General features: G+C 36.3%; 2 protein-coding genes across 2 annotated transcripts; both read right to left on the reverse strand.

The window, feature by feature from the left end:
* Nucleotides 1–6,534: 6,534 nt before the first annotated feature.
* On the reverse strand, nt 6,535–11,615 carry LOC122028969 (probable WRKY transcription factor 31). The gene is made up of 4 exons (XM_042587938.1): nt 11,505–11,615; nt 7,463–7,807; nt 7,277–7,390; nt 6,535–7,185 (listed from the first exon to the last, which is right to left on the reverse strand). The coding sequence occupies exons 1-4, from the start codon at nt 11,613–11,615 to the stop codon at nt 6,715–6,717; spliced, it is 1,041 nt and encodes a 346-aa protein (XP_042443872.1). The 3' UTR covers nt 6,535–6,714.
* Nucleotides 11,616–12,167: 552 nt separating this feature from the next.
* Nucleotides 12,168–16,327, reverse strand: LOC122028511 (queuosine salvage protein-like). Its single transcript, XM_042587345.1, has 7 exons — nt 16,088–16,327; nt 15,308–15,451; nt 14,226–14,324; nt 13,994–14,070; nt 12,971–13,079; nt 12,511–12,839; nt 12,168–12,385 (listed from the first exon to the last, which is right to left on the reverse strand). The coding sequence occupies exons 1-7, from the start codon at nt 16,155–16,157 to the stop codon at nt 12,293–12,295; spliced, it is 921 nt and encodes a 306-aa protein (XP_042443279.1). The 5' UTR covers nt 16,158–16,327; the 3' UTR covers nt 12,168–12,292.
* Between the last annotated feature and the right edge of the window lie 1,148 nt (nt 16,328–17,475).

The following is a 17,475-nucleotide window of genomic DNA, read 5'->3' on the forward strand; positions in this document are numbered from 1 at the left end:
CTGCTACAATTACTTGTTCTAAAATCTTTGTTAAGGCTGAGTGGACTATTTTATGATACTATGGCGGAAGCGGTTTGGATCGCTAGGGGGAGGTTTGCCGTTCGGATCGCTAGAGGGGAGGGATAAATAACATGTAAATTAAAAATGATCTTTTTCTCTGGTTAATGACTTAACAATGATACACATATTACAAATAAGATGAACACATAAAAAGGAAAGAAGCCATGAGAAATTATATGGTTATAACCTCCATGTTGTTAGTCTAAGAATGATGAAAGTTCCATTATTTTCTCCTTAAGAAGTGATTTGAAGGTGAAGAAGTCTTTTACAATGGTTACATATGATAATAATAAAATTGAACTGAAAGAAAATGAATACAAGTGTTTGTGTGTATTGTTCTTTGAGCTTTAGTCCTATCTATAGTCTTCTTCTCGATCTGACCATCATGTTGACGTAGCATCTTCAGTCGATCATACCTTATCTGGTCGCTTGGATGATGTTGACATGTCCTTAGGCTTTATCTGCTTTGACAACGGTTCAATAATGACTCTGGATATCTTAGCCCCTTCTAGTCGACTGGAGGATCTCCGGGTGCTTGGAGACTTGCTGATGTGACTATTTTGATCTGTTTCAACGACTTTTGCTGACGTAGCGATAACATTCTGTCGCCTAGAGTTTTCCCATCATCTAGAAATGGTCAACCTTAGACTTGACATTTACTGACTTCACCTTCTTGGTAGCTTGGATGATTCGTGATTGCTTGGACATGTAGTTGTCCAGACATCGTCTTGTGCAGTCTTCTTTTCGACTTTTCGTCTTTCGAATGCACCAAATCCTTCTTGCTCACTCCTATGTGTCCTTACTCCATTGGAATACTCTTCTATAGCTCGTCCCTCAGATCTGTCAAGTCCGTCGGCTCCATTCTGTACTATCCTTCTTGCTTGCCTGCGTCTTCTACCATCCGGTACCTATATGTTTTTTTAAGTCCTTGTACATTTAGACATACAAATTAAAACACAACAAGGTCTAATGTTAAACTTATTTGACAACACATCAAAACACACTAGAGGTTCTAACATTCTCCCCCTTTTTAAGTTCGTCAAATTAAGTTTAAATTACGATAACTTGAAATAAAATAAGCATTGTGTAAATAAGTTAACATAATGAAAATAAATTGAATAATTTCAACTCCCTTACATTTGTGCTTAATTTCTTCCCTTTGACGACAACAACAAAAATGTAATTCGAGATAAAATTTTGAAAAAATATGTCAAAATTACAGAAAAAAAATATCAAGTGAAAACTCAATATATTCTATGACATAACATTAAGTTTAATTAACATTTTTTTCAGAAATGTTCTAATTTCAATATACTTATTTTTTCAAAAAAGAAAATTTAGAAAATTTTCTAACCATAAAAAAATCATGAAATTTTGATTACTTACAAAACACTTATCATATTTTTAAGAAAAATAATTTTCAAGAAAATTTTTAACAGAATGTGCTGAAATAAAAGACTTATTTTTAATTATACATAATGATTCAACCATTTGTTAAAAAATATTATTCCTTGACTATTCTAAAATTTTCTAAGTCATCAGAATAGATTTATACCCAAAATAAATTTATTTCTATTAGATTTATCAAATATTTCATTAGAATAAAATGTTTTGGTACTTTTTTAAATTGACTCCCTAGGATATCTAAAATTACATTTGGTCCTCTATACTCTTGACTAAATTCTGTTCTCTGATTTTTTAACATCATATTGAAATTATTTGACCCAATAAAATTTTTTTCCTAATGCCAAGTTATGAGTTTGTATTTATTCCTTTAATTTTGTATTTTTATCCTTAACTTTTTCAAATTCTTCAATTGAACCAGAAATAGCTAATTTATCTTTTAATTCATATTTAATCTTATGTAGTTCCATGCATTTATTTCTGACCTTACACAATAATCTAGATAATATTTTAATAGTATCATATAATTGATCTGAGGAAAAATATCTTATCTTATTTATCATGTCAGACTTATAGGTTGAGGCTATTGTTACTCTCTTCACTTGATGAACAATTGACTCTTCATCTGTTGCCATTAATGCAATACTAGCTATGTGCTCAATTTCTAAATCCTCTGACGATGAGGTGTCACTTCATGTTGCTTTTAGAATTATTTCATTGGGTTGAGTTTACCTTGTCTTTGCCATTTTCTTTGGACTTTCTCTTAAGCTTAGGACAGTTGTCCTTGATGTGACTCTCATCATAGTTGAAGCATCTTACATTCCTTTTCTGCTTCTTTAAAAATTTGGTTGCTTGTATCATGCCAAAATTGTTGTCTTAAAATATTTTTTTCATTTTTCTTATCTCATTTTTCTTATCAAGTATGCTTGTTCATCTTCATCCATTAAAGACTTTGAATCTGATTCACTCTATTTTGCTTATAGAGTTATGTTGTAATTCGTCTTCTCTATTTATTTTATATATGTACATTTAGATTTGTGCAATTCCATAGTAGAAAAGCTAAGTAATCTTCTAAAAATACTTACCTCGAGATTCTTCGAAATATAGTACGAATCTACTATAAACATTCATTCCCTAATGTCATTTAAAGCATACCTCAAAGTGTCCCGATTTGACACTATTTCTTAGAGATTTTGGAGATTTGTTAAGATATTATTGAGCCTACCATATAGTTGTTAAGATATTATTGAGCCTACCATGTAGTTGCATTGCCTTTTTTCTCTTTTCTAATCAGAGGTTGCTAAGTTGATTCCTTAGTAGATCCTGTCTGACTAGTTTTACCATCGAGATGCCTTCATGGAACACTAAAAATTTTCCGTATAGTTCTTTGGTGGAGTTATAAGTGTTAATCCTATGTAATTCTTGCCCTGATAATATGCTAAATAGGTGGAATTCGGCCTTACCATTTCCATGAATTCCTTTCATTGCTTTTTGGTCCATCTAAGTTCCTTGATTTCTCACTCTTGGGTATTTCCAAGCCATATTTTATACAAATTATAATTTCAAAATAAGTTTTAAAAAATACCTCCATTTTTTTTTCCATATTATGAAGTTGCCTTCGAATTTTGGTAAATGGATACTTGATCTAGTCATTCCTCCCATTTTAGTTACTTAGTTAGCAGTTAGTCCTTTTGAGCGTTCGACTCTGATACCAATTGATAGTGCGATGGAAGCTGTTCGGATGGCTAGAAGGGATGGGTGAATCTTGACCTATAAGTTAAAAAAGATCTTTTCTTTTTCTAATGACTTAGTAAGGACATATACATTAAAAATAAGATGAACACATAAAAAGGAAAGAGGGCACAAGAAATTAATTACTTGGTTACAAACTCGGGTTGTTAGTCCAAGAATAATAAAAGCTTCACTATCTTTTCCTTCTTTGGAGATGATCTGGAGGCAAAGAAGCTTCTTACAACGGTTAAGCATGAGAATAATAAAACTGAACCGAAAGAAAATGAATATGATTGTGTTGTGTATATTGTTCTTCAAGCTTTAAGTCTATTTATAGTCTTTATCTCAATTTGACGGTTATGTTGATGTGACATGTTTGATTGATCGAACCCTATCTAGTCGCTTAGACGATGTTGATGTGTCATCAGGCTTTATCCCTTCAACAATGACTCTGGATAACTTATCCCTTTCCGATCGCCCGGAGGCTCTTTGGTCGCCTAGAGACTTGTTGACGTGATCGTTCTAATCTATTTCGACGACTTCTGTGGGATCAAAAGAGTCAAGAGACGGGGATGAATCTCGTTCGTTAAAACTTTTTCTTTTTATTTTATCTTTTCATAAAACTGAATTAAAGTAATAGCAGAATAATGTAAAATGAATAAGAACACGGTTTGATTTTTCTTAGTTCGTAGTCCAGCAAGTATTACTTCAAGGCCTGCAATCCTTGATCGCTTCGATGGACAATCCACTATAGCTCTTCACTTCAAAACCTTTTAGAAAAGAAGCATACTTGTACAATGAAAGAAGAGGATAGTAACAACACTACTATCTCCTTTAAATAAATGCAAGTGAAAATAAGTATACTGACAACAAGATGTAGGAGATGAAGCGTCATTGTCGGAGACTCTCTTGGCGTCGTAGTAGGAGTACTTGCAAGAACAGAAGTAACCGAAGCAGATTGGACAACTAGAGAATTGTTGATGAGCCTCAGACCTCAATGCTTGTTTTTATAGGCTTCGTTTGGTCGATTGAAATACCATTCGATCGATGGATCCTTTCCATTGACTAAACCTTCATCCGTCGACTGATCTTCACGCCCTTCCTTGTTTGCTCCGATCTGATCAATCCCATAAATCATGTTGTTCGATTGACTGAAAAATATTTTCCATCGACGGAACCCTAGGGTTTCCTTCCCTATGACAATTCGATCGTATTCAGAACTTCTTTCCAAAAGGAGTTTGGTCGACTGATTCCATTGATCAGTCGATAGAACCGAGGTTTCCATCTTTGTAGAGATACATTGATCTTATTGTGCTTATCTACCTAGATGGGTCAATTGATCGTATGGTTTGGTCAATCGAACCCCTCAATCAACCTGATTTCCTATTTTCTACAAAATAGAATTAGCATAATCAGAATAATATATAATAGTCCTGTAGAACAGAGTTACATACCATATGATAGTATGCATGCGTAATATAGACAGTTAGGATTGTCTTGATATCGATTTAGAAATTTTTGTTGGTTTCTTTAGTCGGATTATTGCTTAAGTTTTGTCCTGACTGGGGCACAACCTCATTTTTGGGAATACAATCATGGATGAATATGTAGAACAATTATTATGGGTGATGTCTCCCGGGATGAACAGTACAAAAAACGCTTAACAAATTTAAATTTTAAAATTAATAAGATAATTTAATCAACTTAATTAATTCAAAATTAAAATTTGAGATATATGAATTCTTTCGATCCCAACACTTACCACTTTACTCCACTCCACTCTAAGAGCTTACCTTAATTTATCCACCAAACATCGGGTCTTCTAGACCAGTTTAGACTTCATCTATTCAGTATTTGATCGGATTGATCCACTAAAATTTTTCCTGCAATACTAAATTAGAAAAATAGCAATAATTGTAATGTAATGTTAGTAAAATTGTACTTAGGTTTATCAAATTCCATTGGTTCGGTTGACCGAAAGACTCCACATTACATAGAGTTACCTCCCCTTAGGGTTTTCCCTTACTTAGAGTTTACTTCTTCAAGACTTCTCATTACATAGGGTTACCTCCCCTATGATTTTCCTTTGATCAGAGTTCATTTCTCTAAGACTTCTCATTACCTAGGGTTACCTCCTCATAGTGTTTTCCTTTGCTTAGAGTTCACTCCTCCAAGACTTCTCATTATATGGGGTTATCTCCCCCTAAGGTGCTTAGAGTTCGCTCCTCTAAGACTTCTTATTACCTAGGGTTACCTCTCCTAAGATTTTCCTCTTGCCAAGTATCTGATCACCTTTGACCTGCTTGAACTTTCTAGTCACTCGGTAGACTACTTGTCCTTGTTAGTCATCTAGTCATCTTGATTTGCTTGGACTTGTTAGTCACTCGGTAGACTATTCACCCTTGTTGGTCATTTGGTCAACCCTAACTAGATTCCATTAAGTATATTGTTAAACAAACATTAAAACCCTGGGGTCGATTGTACTAATAAGCTTTTGCTAATGTGGCAATGACATCTGATCGCCTAGAGTTCTCCTGGTCACTTAGAAATGGTCAAATTTAGACTTAACCATTTGTCGGCTTCACCTTCTCCAATCACCTAGATGATTCATGGGCATCCGGACATGTAGATGTTCACACATTGTCTCGTGTAGTCTTCCTTCCGACTTCTCATCACTCGGATGCACCGAGTCCTTTCTACTTGTTTCCGTGTGTCCTTCTCGCTTCGTCGCAGTACTCTTCCGCAGTACCTTGTCCCTCGGATCTACCAAGCCCGTTGACTCATTTTCTATTCTATCTTTCTTACTCACTTGCGTCTTCTGCCATCAAGTGCTTGCATATTTTCCTAAGTCTCTACACACTTAAACATATAGATTAAAACACAATAAGACTTAATGTTAAACTTATTTGACAATACTTCAAAACACCACTAGGAGTTCTAACATGTGATACACATATTGAACTAATCATATGCTAACAATTCAACAATTTTGATGTTGTGGATGCCTTTTTGTCATTATAGTATAGGTTAGGTCAAGAGTGCTATTTATGTTTTCTACTTTTTTAAAGTTAGCAGCAAGTATCTATTTTTTTTGAGCTGATTAATTCTGGAATGGCATGTCCGTCTTCACAGAAGTTTTCTACCAATCATAAAAAAAAAAAAAAAAAAAGGAAATATTATGGTATATTCAGATAGCCCACGTTCTCAAGTCTGTTACTCATTAGAGGATAAATCCTCTTTATCAAACTGAGATCAGGGTCTTTTCTGCATTCTTGAGAAGATAACAATGAAGGGAAGAGGGTGGACAACGAATTAATTTGTCCACAAAAACCATCCATTTTCAATTGATAAGAATCAAAATCTACAGGGCCGGGCCAGCCACCCTAATTACTCCATTAGGAAAACTAAATTTTTGGATTATTAAAAAAAAATCAACCCAGGTGCAAGATTTTCTAAAAGTCATTCCGAGCTCGTCGAATTGCCACTGCTACTAGTATTAATTAGCTTGCCGTTTGCGGATCAGTGATTACTGGGGCCTGCGCCGTCGTTGATGGCGGCATTGATGGCCGCCTTGAGCGCAGTCCTGAAGTTTGAGTCCGCCATAATGTTCCTGACCACCGCGTCGAACGCAGAGGGCGTCAGGCCGTCAGCAGTTGGTTGCCCCGCCGCCAATTGGGCAACATCGCCACCAACCATGGCGGACGATGGCACCTGGAGCTGGGAAGCCAAGGCGCTGTTTTGAGCTTGCGTGAGGTCCAGTGTCACGGTGGGAACCGGGGCAGAGGCGGAGATGCTGACGGTGCCGCCGGAGGCGAAGGGGATCGCCGGGTTCATCAACACGCTGCCACTTTGCACGGAATTCGACAACATCATCCTCGCCGCAGCGGAGGTGGCGTTTGCCATCATTAAAGCCGGCGGCGGCAGTGGGTGGCTGTGAGTCCCTTCGTACGTGACCACCAATACCGACTTATCCTCCGCGCACCTTTGCAGCTACAAATTCATTATCGATTAAATCAAATGGATATATAAAACACTGAGAATTAATCGAAAAAAACAAAAAAGAAAAGAAAAAGACGATCACCTTCTTTCGAACGGGACATTGATCGGCCATCGTGCAACGGTAATAAGCACGGGGGGCCGGATTTCCTTTAGCCTTCTTCTGCCCATACTTCCTCCACTGGCAACCATCCTGATTCTGTTCAATCGAACTCCATCACATCAGAATCAATATAATTAAACATAATCGATCAACAAATTGTTCTTATACCTTGTTTTCTTCAGTTTTGAGTCGAACAGAGACGCGAACTTTTTTCGTCGCGGTTCCTTCTGGCTCCCTGTCATTGGAATCACGATTGGACGGCGCAACAACTCCGCCTCGATTGCTTTGGAGACGTTCGTCGTAAGCGATTCGCCTTCGGAGGTAGTCGTTCATGATGGTGCGGTGTCTCAACGCCTCTCTCAGCTCTTTGTTCTCTTCCTTCACCAGTCGTAGCTGGGTCTCCAAGAACGGCGGCGGACGATTTCCATTGACTTGGTCGTCCTCTTCCATCTCTGACTCGACGTCGTCGGCCGCCGAATCGTCCGTGCTCGCGAAGAACACCCGCAATCTAGTCTGCAGAAAATATACAAATTGCAAGATTTTGTAGATGATCGATGCTTATTTATGACACCGATTTACAGATATATAGATGAGAAATCATTGCGTGCGATGATCGACTCACGTCGACTGGGGGCTTGACCATGTCGTTGGATGCCGTCGTCTTCTCCGTACAATTCACTAATTTACAGAAATAGAAAGAGGTAGAGACGGCGGAGGCGGAACAAGACTCGGTTAATTGCTTGAAATTAAGAGAGAATATGGAGAAAATTTTGAGGGTTTATAGGACTGCCGTTGGAGGTTTACGTACGGTAGCCGATTCGAAGTATTCATGGCGCTTGATAATTTCTAAGAATTTGTTGACTAAGTCATTCAGAAATTTGACTGAGCTTATCAATTATTTGTCTTGTCTTGTGCAGTTGTATTCTTTCGATTCGGATATTCAATTCATTGACGTCATCAGTAATTCTATCTTGATTGGGCTTGTTAATTATGATTTTAATGATTATTTAGTATTTATCCTTTACAAAAATATTTAATATCAATTTGTACTTTTAAATTTACATCCTGCAATCGCGGATCGTAGATAGTATATTTATATTTATTGAATTAAATTTATATGATATAAATTTTTTTAATTTCTGTGTTAAAATAAAAAGTTATTGAAGATGCAGAATAATTATATAGTTGATCGTGCACGTTAATAAATTGACAACGGCTTATGTAGAAATTGGGATTAAGTTAAATTTATACTATAATAAATTGACAAAAAATTGGAAGTAACTTTTGTATTTTGGATTTATTTAAAACTGAGAAAAAAAAATTAATGCCTATTTCTTATCGTTAAAATTATATATTGTGAAAATAATTTCAACCTTGTTGAATTCTTTGGTCTGAGAAATTCCAAAAACATGATTGAATTTCGAAATCCTAAATTTTTTACATAAGAATTTCTGAATTCTCAATGTATTGCCCACCTAGTAGAAGAATATATAGAGTTGGAAATGTTTTTTAAAAGATGCTAGAAATGAAGAATATCACTCTTTTTAAAAGATAATACTGGAAATGTTTTTTAAAAATAAAATCTAAATTTAAACATTATATAAAAATCAGACTTTGGTTTTATCTGTTTGACTTGGTAAACTAAACTTACAGGCTTCATTTTTTTCTGAGAAAATAGTTTAATCATTTTTAAATATATACTTTTTGGTGTTTAAATGTCATACTGAAATTTAATAAAAATAATTTTCCTCTTATTTCGTCAGGTGTCCACTTTTGCATCTCATGAAGAAAGTTGGCTAGTTTAACTCAATTTATATTTTTAGTATGGATGTAAACGAATCGAATCGAGTCGAATAGTATTAGACTCGAGCTCAGCTCGTTTAAGTTATATTCAGGCTCGAGCTCGGCTCGAGCTTGAATCGAGCTTTTATCACAAGGCTCGAGCTCGGCTCGTTTTAGAATTATCAAGCTCGCGAACAGTTCGAGCTCGACTCGTTATTAGCTCGATTATTAAAGTTAACGAGCCTAACTCGTTAAGCGAGCTCGGACTCGTTTTCGAGCTTGTTTAGAGCTCGTTTTTGGCTTATTTTAGAGCTCGGTTTTGACTCATTTTAGAACTCATTTTTTAGCTCATTTTAAAATTTATTTTAAGGCTTGTTTTAGAGTTCATTTTTTTGGCTCGTTTTAGAGCTCAGTTTTTGGCTCGTTTTAAGGCTTGTTTTTTTGGCTCGCGAGCCTATAAACGAATATGTTCACGAACTTACGAGCCGAATATCCTTAAGCTCGAGCTCGGCTCGATAAAACTATCGAGTTCGAAATCGAGCTCGAGCTCAGCTCGATAAAATAAACGAACGAACTCGAACGAGTTTTTTACCAAATCGAGCTCCGAATAGCTCGTGAACGTTTGGTTCATTTACATCCCTAATTTTTGGGTTATATCCAAAAGTTCTTATGCCAATTAGAATCGAAAAGAATTTAAATATTTCCATAATGATATGATATTATACACTTTGGACCTAAATCCTCATAGTTTTGCTCTTGGACTCTACCCAAAAGGTCTAATGCCAATGAAAATATCTTTTTCTTATAAACTCATGATCTTTTCTATGTGTTTTCAATGTTGTATTATGTTTACAACCTTACGACCCCAACACTGATGAGTGAAGCAAAGCAGATGAAAGTCCTGGTGCATGAAGCCAGGTAGATGAAAAGTTCTGGTGAATAAATCCAAACAATTAGGAAGTCCTAGCGAGTAAATCCAGATAATTAGGAAGTCTTAGTAAGTGAAATCAGACAGATGGAAAGTCCTGATGAGTGAAGTCAGAAAGTTGGAAAGTCCTGGTGAGTGAAACCAAGCAGATGGAAAGTTCTAGTAAGTGAAGTCAGACAATTGGAAGTCCTGGTGAGTGAAAGTAGGTAGATGGAAAGTCCTGGTGAGTGAAGTCAAGTAGTTAGAAAGTCTTGATAAGTAAAGCCAAACAGTTGGAAAGTCCTAGTGAGTGAAATTAGATGGTGAAAAGTCCTGGTGATGGAAGTCATGCATTGAAAAGTCCAGATGAGTCAAAAGTTGACTGGACACCTATGTTTATAAGTCCAAGTGGATCATGAAGAACTAAACACTTGGTACGAGAAGAAAAGTCCAAATGGATCATAGGTTAACCGAACACCTGGAGTTTGGAAATCCAAGTGGGTTATGGAGAACTGGACACTTGACCTGAGAAGAAAAATCTAGGTAGGTCAAAAGTTGACTAGAGACCTGGTGTTTGGAAGTCCAAGTGAGTTGTGCAGGACTGGACACTTGGCACGAGGAGAACAATCCAAGTGGGTCAAAGGATTGACCGGACACTTAATGGAGAAGTCCCAATAGATAACGGTTGACCTAATATTGTGTAAGGGAATCTTAGACTTGGATTAAGTAAGTTAAGGTTGGAGAATCGATTGGGATAATTGATTGACTCTAAGCTAATCGATTAGGCAATCGATTAGGAGGTTCTTGTGAGAATACAGAAAAAGCTGAATCGATTAGTTAATTGATTGGGTATAGCCTAATCGATTGGACCAATCGATTATGGTCAGGAGATTCACGAAGAGGAATTCAAGAAAATAGGACTAAATCGATTGACCCAATCGATTCAGTCACTGCTAATCGATTGGGTCAATTGATTAGGCAGAGTATTTGTCGTGAGAGAGGGAACCAATTGAGTTAATCGAGTAAGGCCTTTTTACGAGTGGGTAGATATACAGAATCGATTGAGTAATCGATTAAGGTTTTTGAATCGATTCGGATGACTCACCAATCGATTAGGATTCGGGGAAAAAAATATTTTTGTAGGTTGTTGACTGTTGGCTAATGTGGTAATTCGTTTAAGGAGAAACTTAAGTGATTAAGACGCCTGAGGTAACCCTAGAAAAGAGTTTTTCGTGACCGTTCTCCATAGAACTCTACATAGCTAGTTCTTGAGATTTGGGGAGATAAGTACTGTTGCATTTCTCACTTTCAAGAAGCATTCCAAAGCAAGAAAAGCTCAAGCAAATCAAAATTCAAAGTGCTAAGTTGTGTTTCGATTTGCATTGACATTTGTTTCCTTGTTTTAAGTTGTATTATTATTCTTGAACTTGTACGAGGCATCTCTGTTTCCAGATTGTTTTTGAAAAAAAAATATTTTCATAATGTAGATGTATACACTATATAGATCCTTGGATTAATCACCTTAAGAAGTCCCCAGGACGTAGCACAGATGGAGAGTGCATGGTTCTGTGGCTCAAAGGTCCAGGGGTCGATCCCCGGTGTGTCACTGCCTGAGGTTAACGTCTCCGCCATACACTTTTCACCTGTGTACCTATATTTACCTCCCTCCATATCCATGGGACCATGTGACAATTCCACATTTTTTTTAGATTAATCATCTTAAGAAAATGAATACTAAATAAATTCTTTATATTAACATTGAAGAATTTCCTTCAAATATTATACTATAAAATCATCTTCATCGAAACAAGCCACCTATTCACCCCCACATCTAGCTCCCCTTATCCCAACACTTGCTTCAAAAACTATGCAGTGGCATTTTATTAGAATTTACACACGCATAAAAAGCTCTTAATAACAGCAATTCATCAGGTCTAGATTTTTATTTTTGTTTATATTTTTCTTATCTTCGGCCTGTAATTAGTGAATAATTTAAAATGTATATAATAACATCGAAATTTCTGGGATATCTAATGAACAATAAGGTAAATTAAAAATAAGCTAAGGACCAAACCAAATGGTTAAAACTGTAACTATAAGGGCTAATAATAATCAACATAGTAGCCACACTTTCATTATTCAGTTAAACCCCAACGATCTAGAAAAACCACTGGCAAAAATGTCTCAGGGGAGTTAAAATTTTGATTTGATTTTAATTTCAATTTTGCGTTAGTCTATCAAGAATATGAGCGAAAGGAAAAGATAGAAATAAAGAATGTAGCTATGAAAGTGAATATATCAGTTAATGCTTAATAGTATATCGATAACGTCCGATGATGCGCCAAATCAGAGTCTTGAACCCCCTTGGACCAAAGCCAAAGATCCATTTCAACACTGAGCACCTGAACACAAAACATGAGAAGCAATTCAAAATTAATTTACAGTGATGAAGATGACCTTTAACAAGGAACAAAAAATTTAGTTAACCCTCTTTAACTCAAATTTTGTAAACCAAGGGAATGCCTACCTTCTTCGCAAACTTTGATTCTATGAGATCTCTCATTTTTTCCACAGCATAAATAGTGCAAGCGCGAATCTCAATCTCCTCCTCACTGCCGGAAGATATTTCGATCTTTGAGTCGATTGAGTTAGACAAAGTCGAGCTGTATTTCAGCACACCAAGTTGCTCCAGCACAGCAGGAACAATATAGTCCGCGAATATTGTGATTGAACCAATATCGTAGAATTTTCCATGTCCTTGACCCTTGAAGGCACCCCACACATCAGCGACAAAGATCTGCGCTCTCTTGTATAGAAAAACTTGACGACCCTTGTATAGAGAATGATCTCGGAAACCTAATTGTCCACAACACTTAAGTATTCAGTAAGGATATGCCACATGGAAACTAACAAAAACTGGAATTGAGATCATGCTCAATGCTCAGATACATTTGTTAAAGTCAGTTTACACAGGAATAATATATTACCAGGAAAATGACGCGTCACAAGTGTAACTAAACGTGCAGCAGAATTTCCAGCTGCCTTTACAAGATTAGCTGCCTGCCCTTCGTAGCTTCTCTCAAGTTCAATTCCTACCTGTAACGATAGAAGAAAAGGGAAGTGATGACTGGAAACTTAGCGATCATGTTAGTTTTCTGTTGCAAAAAGTCTGTTCTCCATCCACACTAAACAATCAAAATACTTGAGAATGATTGCAAGTCACGAGGAAACACATGGAAAAAAGATAATGCCAATCATGAACTAACTCATTAACTTATTAAGCTCCATCACAATGGACTAAAAATGTTTTCCCTCAAGTTAAAACCAACCAAATTTATCTACGCTTATAACACCATGAGCTAACAATTTACGATGTGAGATTAAATGAGAATGTTACAATCTCATCCACTTTAGATTTGACGTCAATGACAAGATCCAAGCTCAAACCCATAGCTCAAAAATTAGCCTTATACCATCACACAGTCCTTTACAATAATCCCACCATATCTTATTAACAATTTCACTTTGATACCAATTTGACAATACATACATGAGAGAATGGACCGTCAACTTTTCAGAATCAACTACTACAATAACAACAACAAGAAGTCTTATCCCACTAGGTGAGGTCAACTAAACTTTTGATACAAAATACTTAAAAGTAATAATAGTTCACTTATCGAATTTATAACCTGCATTAGTGCACAACTTTGGGTGGTGCTAAACAAAGGTGTCACACTAACAAGACAATTGTCCTATAATTCATGCCCTTATGCTTGAGACACATTAAGCTCATTAAAGATGAAAACAATAAAAAATTCAGAATAATATTCCTTTTCTCTGATGGTCAACAGATAAAAAAAAAAATGCATATCATTTTTGCTTTGCTTTTATACCATTTAATTTTCACAACTTACCTGGGCAACTATTAACTGATTGATTGTATCTTCAAATTCACAAATGAGAGATAAACCCATTAATTTATCATACTCAACAATAAAGGTTATCACCTCATGCAACAATCGAATTCGCTCCTCCTCCAATGGCAGTGGGCGGGGCCAATTTAACAGTTCACGAAGTTGAGGGCCTAATATATGCAAAGGATAGAGTTCCATGACTTATTCAGTGTTCAAGAACAGAATAGTTTGCTAACAAAAATCAATACAATAATAAGGAATTAGGTTTAGATGAAACATGCCCAAGACAATAAAATATATACATATCCAGAATAGCTCTCCCTACCATCGTAAGTTTGTAAGCGATCAGCATCAAGAACAGAATTATCCTGCTGAAGTGCGGCCTTCAAGCCTGATGCCAGATGATCATAGCTTAACTCTTCATCTACAAAGTTGCAGTACCATATGCACCAACTTCAGTAGAAGATTGTGGGATATAGAAAGCGGAACATAGAAAGAATTTGCTATGAACAACTTCATAAATCAAGAAAGCAAGACATTTGCAAGGAGATGCTACATCTTAGGTGGCTCACTAATTTGCAAGTACTTTCAAACAAAATCTGGAAGACAAATAATCCTATATAGTATATGTTAAATGTTGAATCAAAAACTCTTGGTTCAACTACGTATCATGAGCAAAACATCACATTAACTATACCAATAGGTTTAACTAATATTCTAGTCCCATAGTTGGACAGAATTTGACTTTATAGAAACGTAGAGCCCATAGAGTGTTCCGAGGAAATGCCCAATTGATGGATCAATTTCCTATTTAATTGATTTCTTTGTATCAAGGTTAGAGACAGCAAAAAGGGTTAATTTAGGTCAGGTAGTGGCATTTATAACAACTTGAACTACATCCAAACCGTTGTGGCATCAAGTTATTGGGCCATTTGACAAGTTCTAGATGAAACTAAAACATAAGTTCCATAAGAAAAGGTAGATGAGACTGGAACTAGAAAGATGGTGGAAACTACTAATGTTTGCAGTGTTGGAACTTGCTGAACATACTCTCCGGTTATACGGATTCTACATATTTACTCATAAAGACAAGATAGACAAACCAAGTGGAAATTTAAAACGTGGGTAAAAATAACCAAACATAGAATATTATGAAGATTTCCAAGTATATCTCAGGTCACAACATAAAGATCATATTTATCATTCAGTATGAAGGTGAATAGGAAGGAGAATTAACCTTTATGAATTATTATCTTATAAATAGAAACAATTTGATTACCACAATATTTAAATATATTTAAAAATACCAGTCAATAATTGAACAGAGCGTGAATGCATGTGCTGAAATCGGATAAGAGTTGAGAATAAAACATGAAAGTATGTCAATGACTTGAAGACAAAACGTACCTGGCCAAAAACAGAAGTTGATAGCATCTAGAACAAGCAGGTATTGAACAGTTAATGGCCCACCATCAAAGTAGTGGATTCCTTCAAAATCCCATTCAACTTTTGGTACTGAACCTTGAATGCGATCAGCTACATTCTCGATCTCTATTTAAAAAGGAAGTGAAAGGAAAAAAAAAAAAAAAGGTTAAATTTGGTTGAGAGAAAATATTCCATAGCAGAATTAAGACGAAAAATAAGGGAAAGATAGTGGCATATTTTTATCAGTGGTTGGTATGGCTTATTTTGCAGCAATTGCATTTTATCTCTATTTAAAACTACAATGGACGTGATTTGGCATTTTTGCCGATACTGCCAGCAGCAAACAAGGAATCCGTGGTTGCTGCAACTGATCCGGGAAAGTATCGTTGTAAAAAACTAGAATGCATTTCAAATGCCTAAAAAGGTTTTTTTTATATTCAATTATGTTCATTTTATATCATTTTATTTCCATTAGATCGGACGGAAGTGAAGAAGAAACAATTATCCGATAAACACAATATTTACTTTCTTTCAATTCCATCCCAGAAAATAAAATGGATGAAAAAAATATATATTTGACAATACCATTTTAATAACCAATTCGACTAGGCTTCATGTAGAACAGAACCACAAGAGGGAACATATTACATCCAATTGAAAGGAGAGAGGAGGAAAATAGATCGCAATCGTAATGGGAACCACGCTAAGGTACAGCAGACCTTTAAACAACAAAAAGAAGTCCAAAAAAGGTGAGAAGGTTACCTAAAGAGTCGACCTTGACGTGCTTAGCGTGGCTCGCGACCCAGGCTGAAGTTTGTCTCACTTCCTCCATTCGACCAATTCAATCGCCAAATTTCTAACCTTATTCTTATTCTCCTCTCTCAAACGTAAAGCGGGGAGAGGGGACAATGCAACGGCGGCTAGGGCGAATCTAGGCGCACGCTGAATCACTCGAGTCGGCTTCCTCTTATGGCAATGACCAAAATGACAGAAAAGCCCCAGACAGGTCATCATCTGCCAATCACTCGGAAGCAAGTAAAGGCGGGAGAGAAATATAATGTGAAAAAAATATCCTTGGAAGATGGAAAAAGGAAAAAGAAAAGATGAGGTCGCCGTTGCAACCACGACCTCGTGGCTAGCTGTGGTTGCGGCCGCAGCCTCGCGGGTCAGCGGAGAGGCTGCGATCATGATCTGAGGAAAGGGTTTCGACTCGTGTTAATTCTATCCTTTCTCTCGTTCGAACCTTGGAGTAAATAAATAAGGTAGTACGTGTCTATTTCATCGTGGACCTTCACCTATATACGTTTGGCTCGTCTTCTCAAACTTCGGCGTGTTCTTGCATAGCAGTGGCGATCCTCTTCCAGTTGCTGTCACCGTTACTCCGTCTGGAGCAGTCGATCGAGCAACACGATGAAGTTCTGCTAGGGAAAGATAAATAAAGAGAAGAGAAGAGAAGAGAAGATGCTCACAAATTAATGGCGTTAGCGCCAGCATCTGCCGACGGAGAGGAAAGATTCACCGGAAGAAGAGGGTAGCTCTGTCTAGGCCCTAGGGAGTATTCAACAATCAACAGCAAAAGAAGGTCGGGGAGGAGTCCAGACTTTAGTTTCTCAAATTTGGCTGAAATTAATTTAGTAACTAGTGCAAAGTTTCAAGGTGACTTAGGTGGCATCCACAATGGGAGCTCATTGCCGACGTGGAAATGGGAGCGAGCTCCCTCGATTTACGCAAGTTGGAAGCCGCACCTTCATTTATTTTTTATTATTTATTTATTTTTTAAAATTTTTTATTAAATGTTTTTTTAGTTTTTTTTTAACATAGAATGTAAAAATATAATTTAATTTTTAATATTATTCTATGTTATGGATTTAATTTTATAGATTTAAATTTTATAAAAATTTAATTATATATATTATAAAATATACTCAAGAGATAAGAAATATATATAATTAAAAAATGTACGATCTATAAAGGAGTTGTTGAGAGGCTTTTAATATTGTAAAGATGTGTAAGATTTTTTACTTTTGGGGTGGGAGCTCTTGGCAGGCCAGGGCTAGAGGTTGAGCAGTCCAGGGTTATTGTCTAGGGCCCAAAATTTTTAAAAGTCCATATATATATATATATATATATATGTGTGTGTGTGTGTGTAT

Source organism: Zingiber officinale, chromosome 10B (genome assembly GCF_018446385.1).
Source record: "Zingiber officinale cultivar Zhangliang chromosome 10B, Zo_v1.1, whole genome shotgun sequence".
NCBI lineage: Eukaryota > Viridiplantae > Streptophyta > Magnoliopsida > Zingiberales > Zingiberaceae > Zingiber > Zingiber officinale.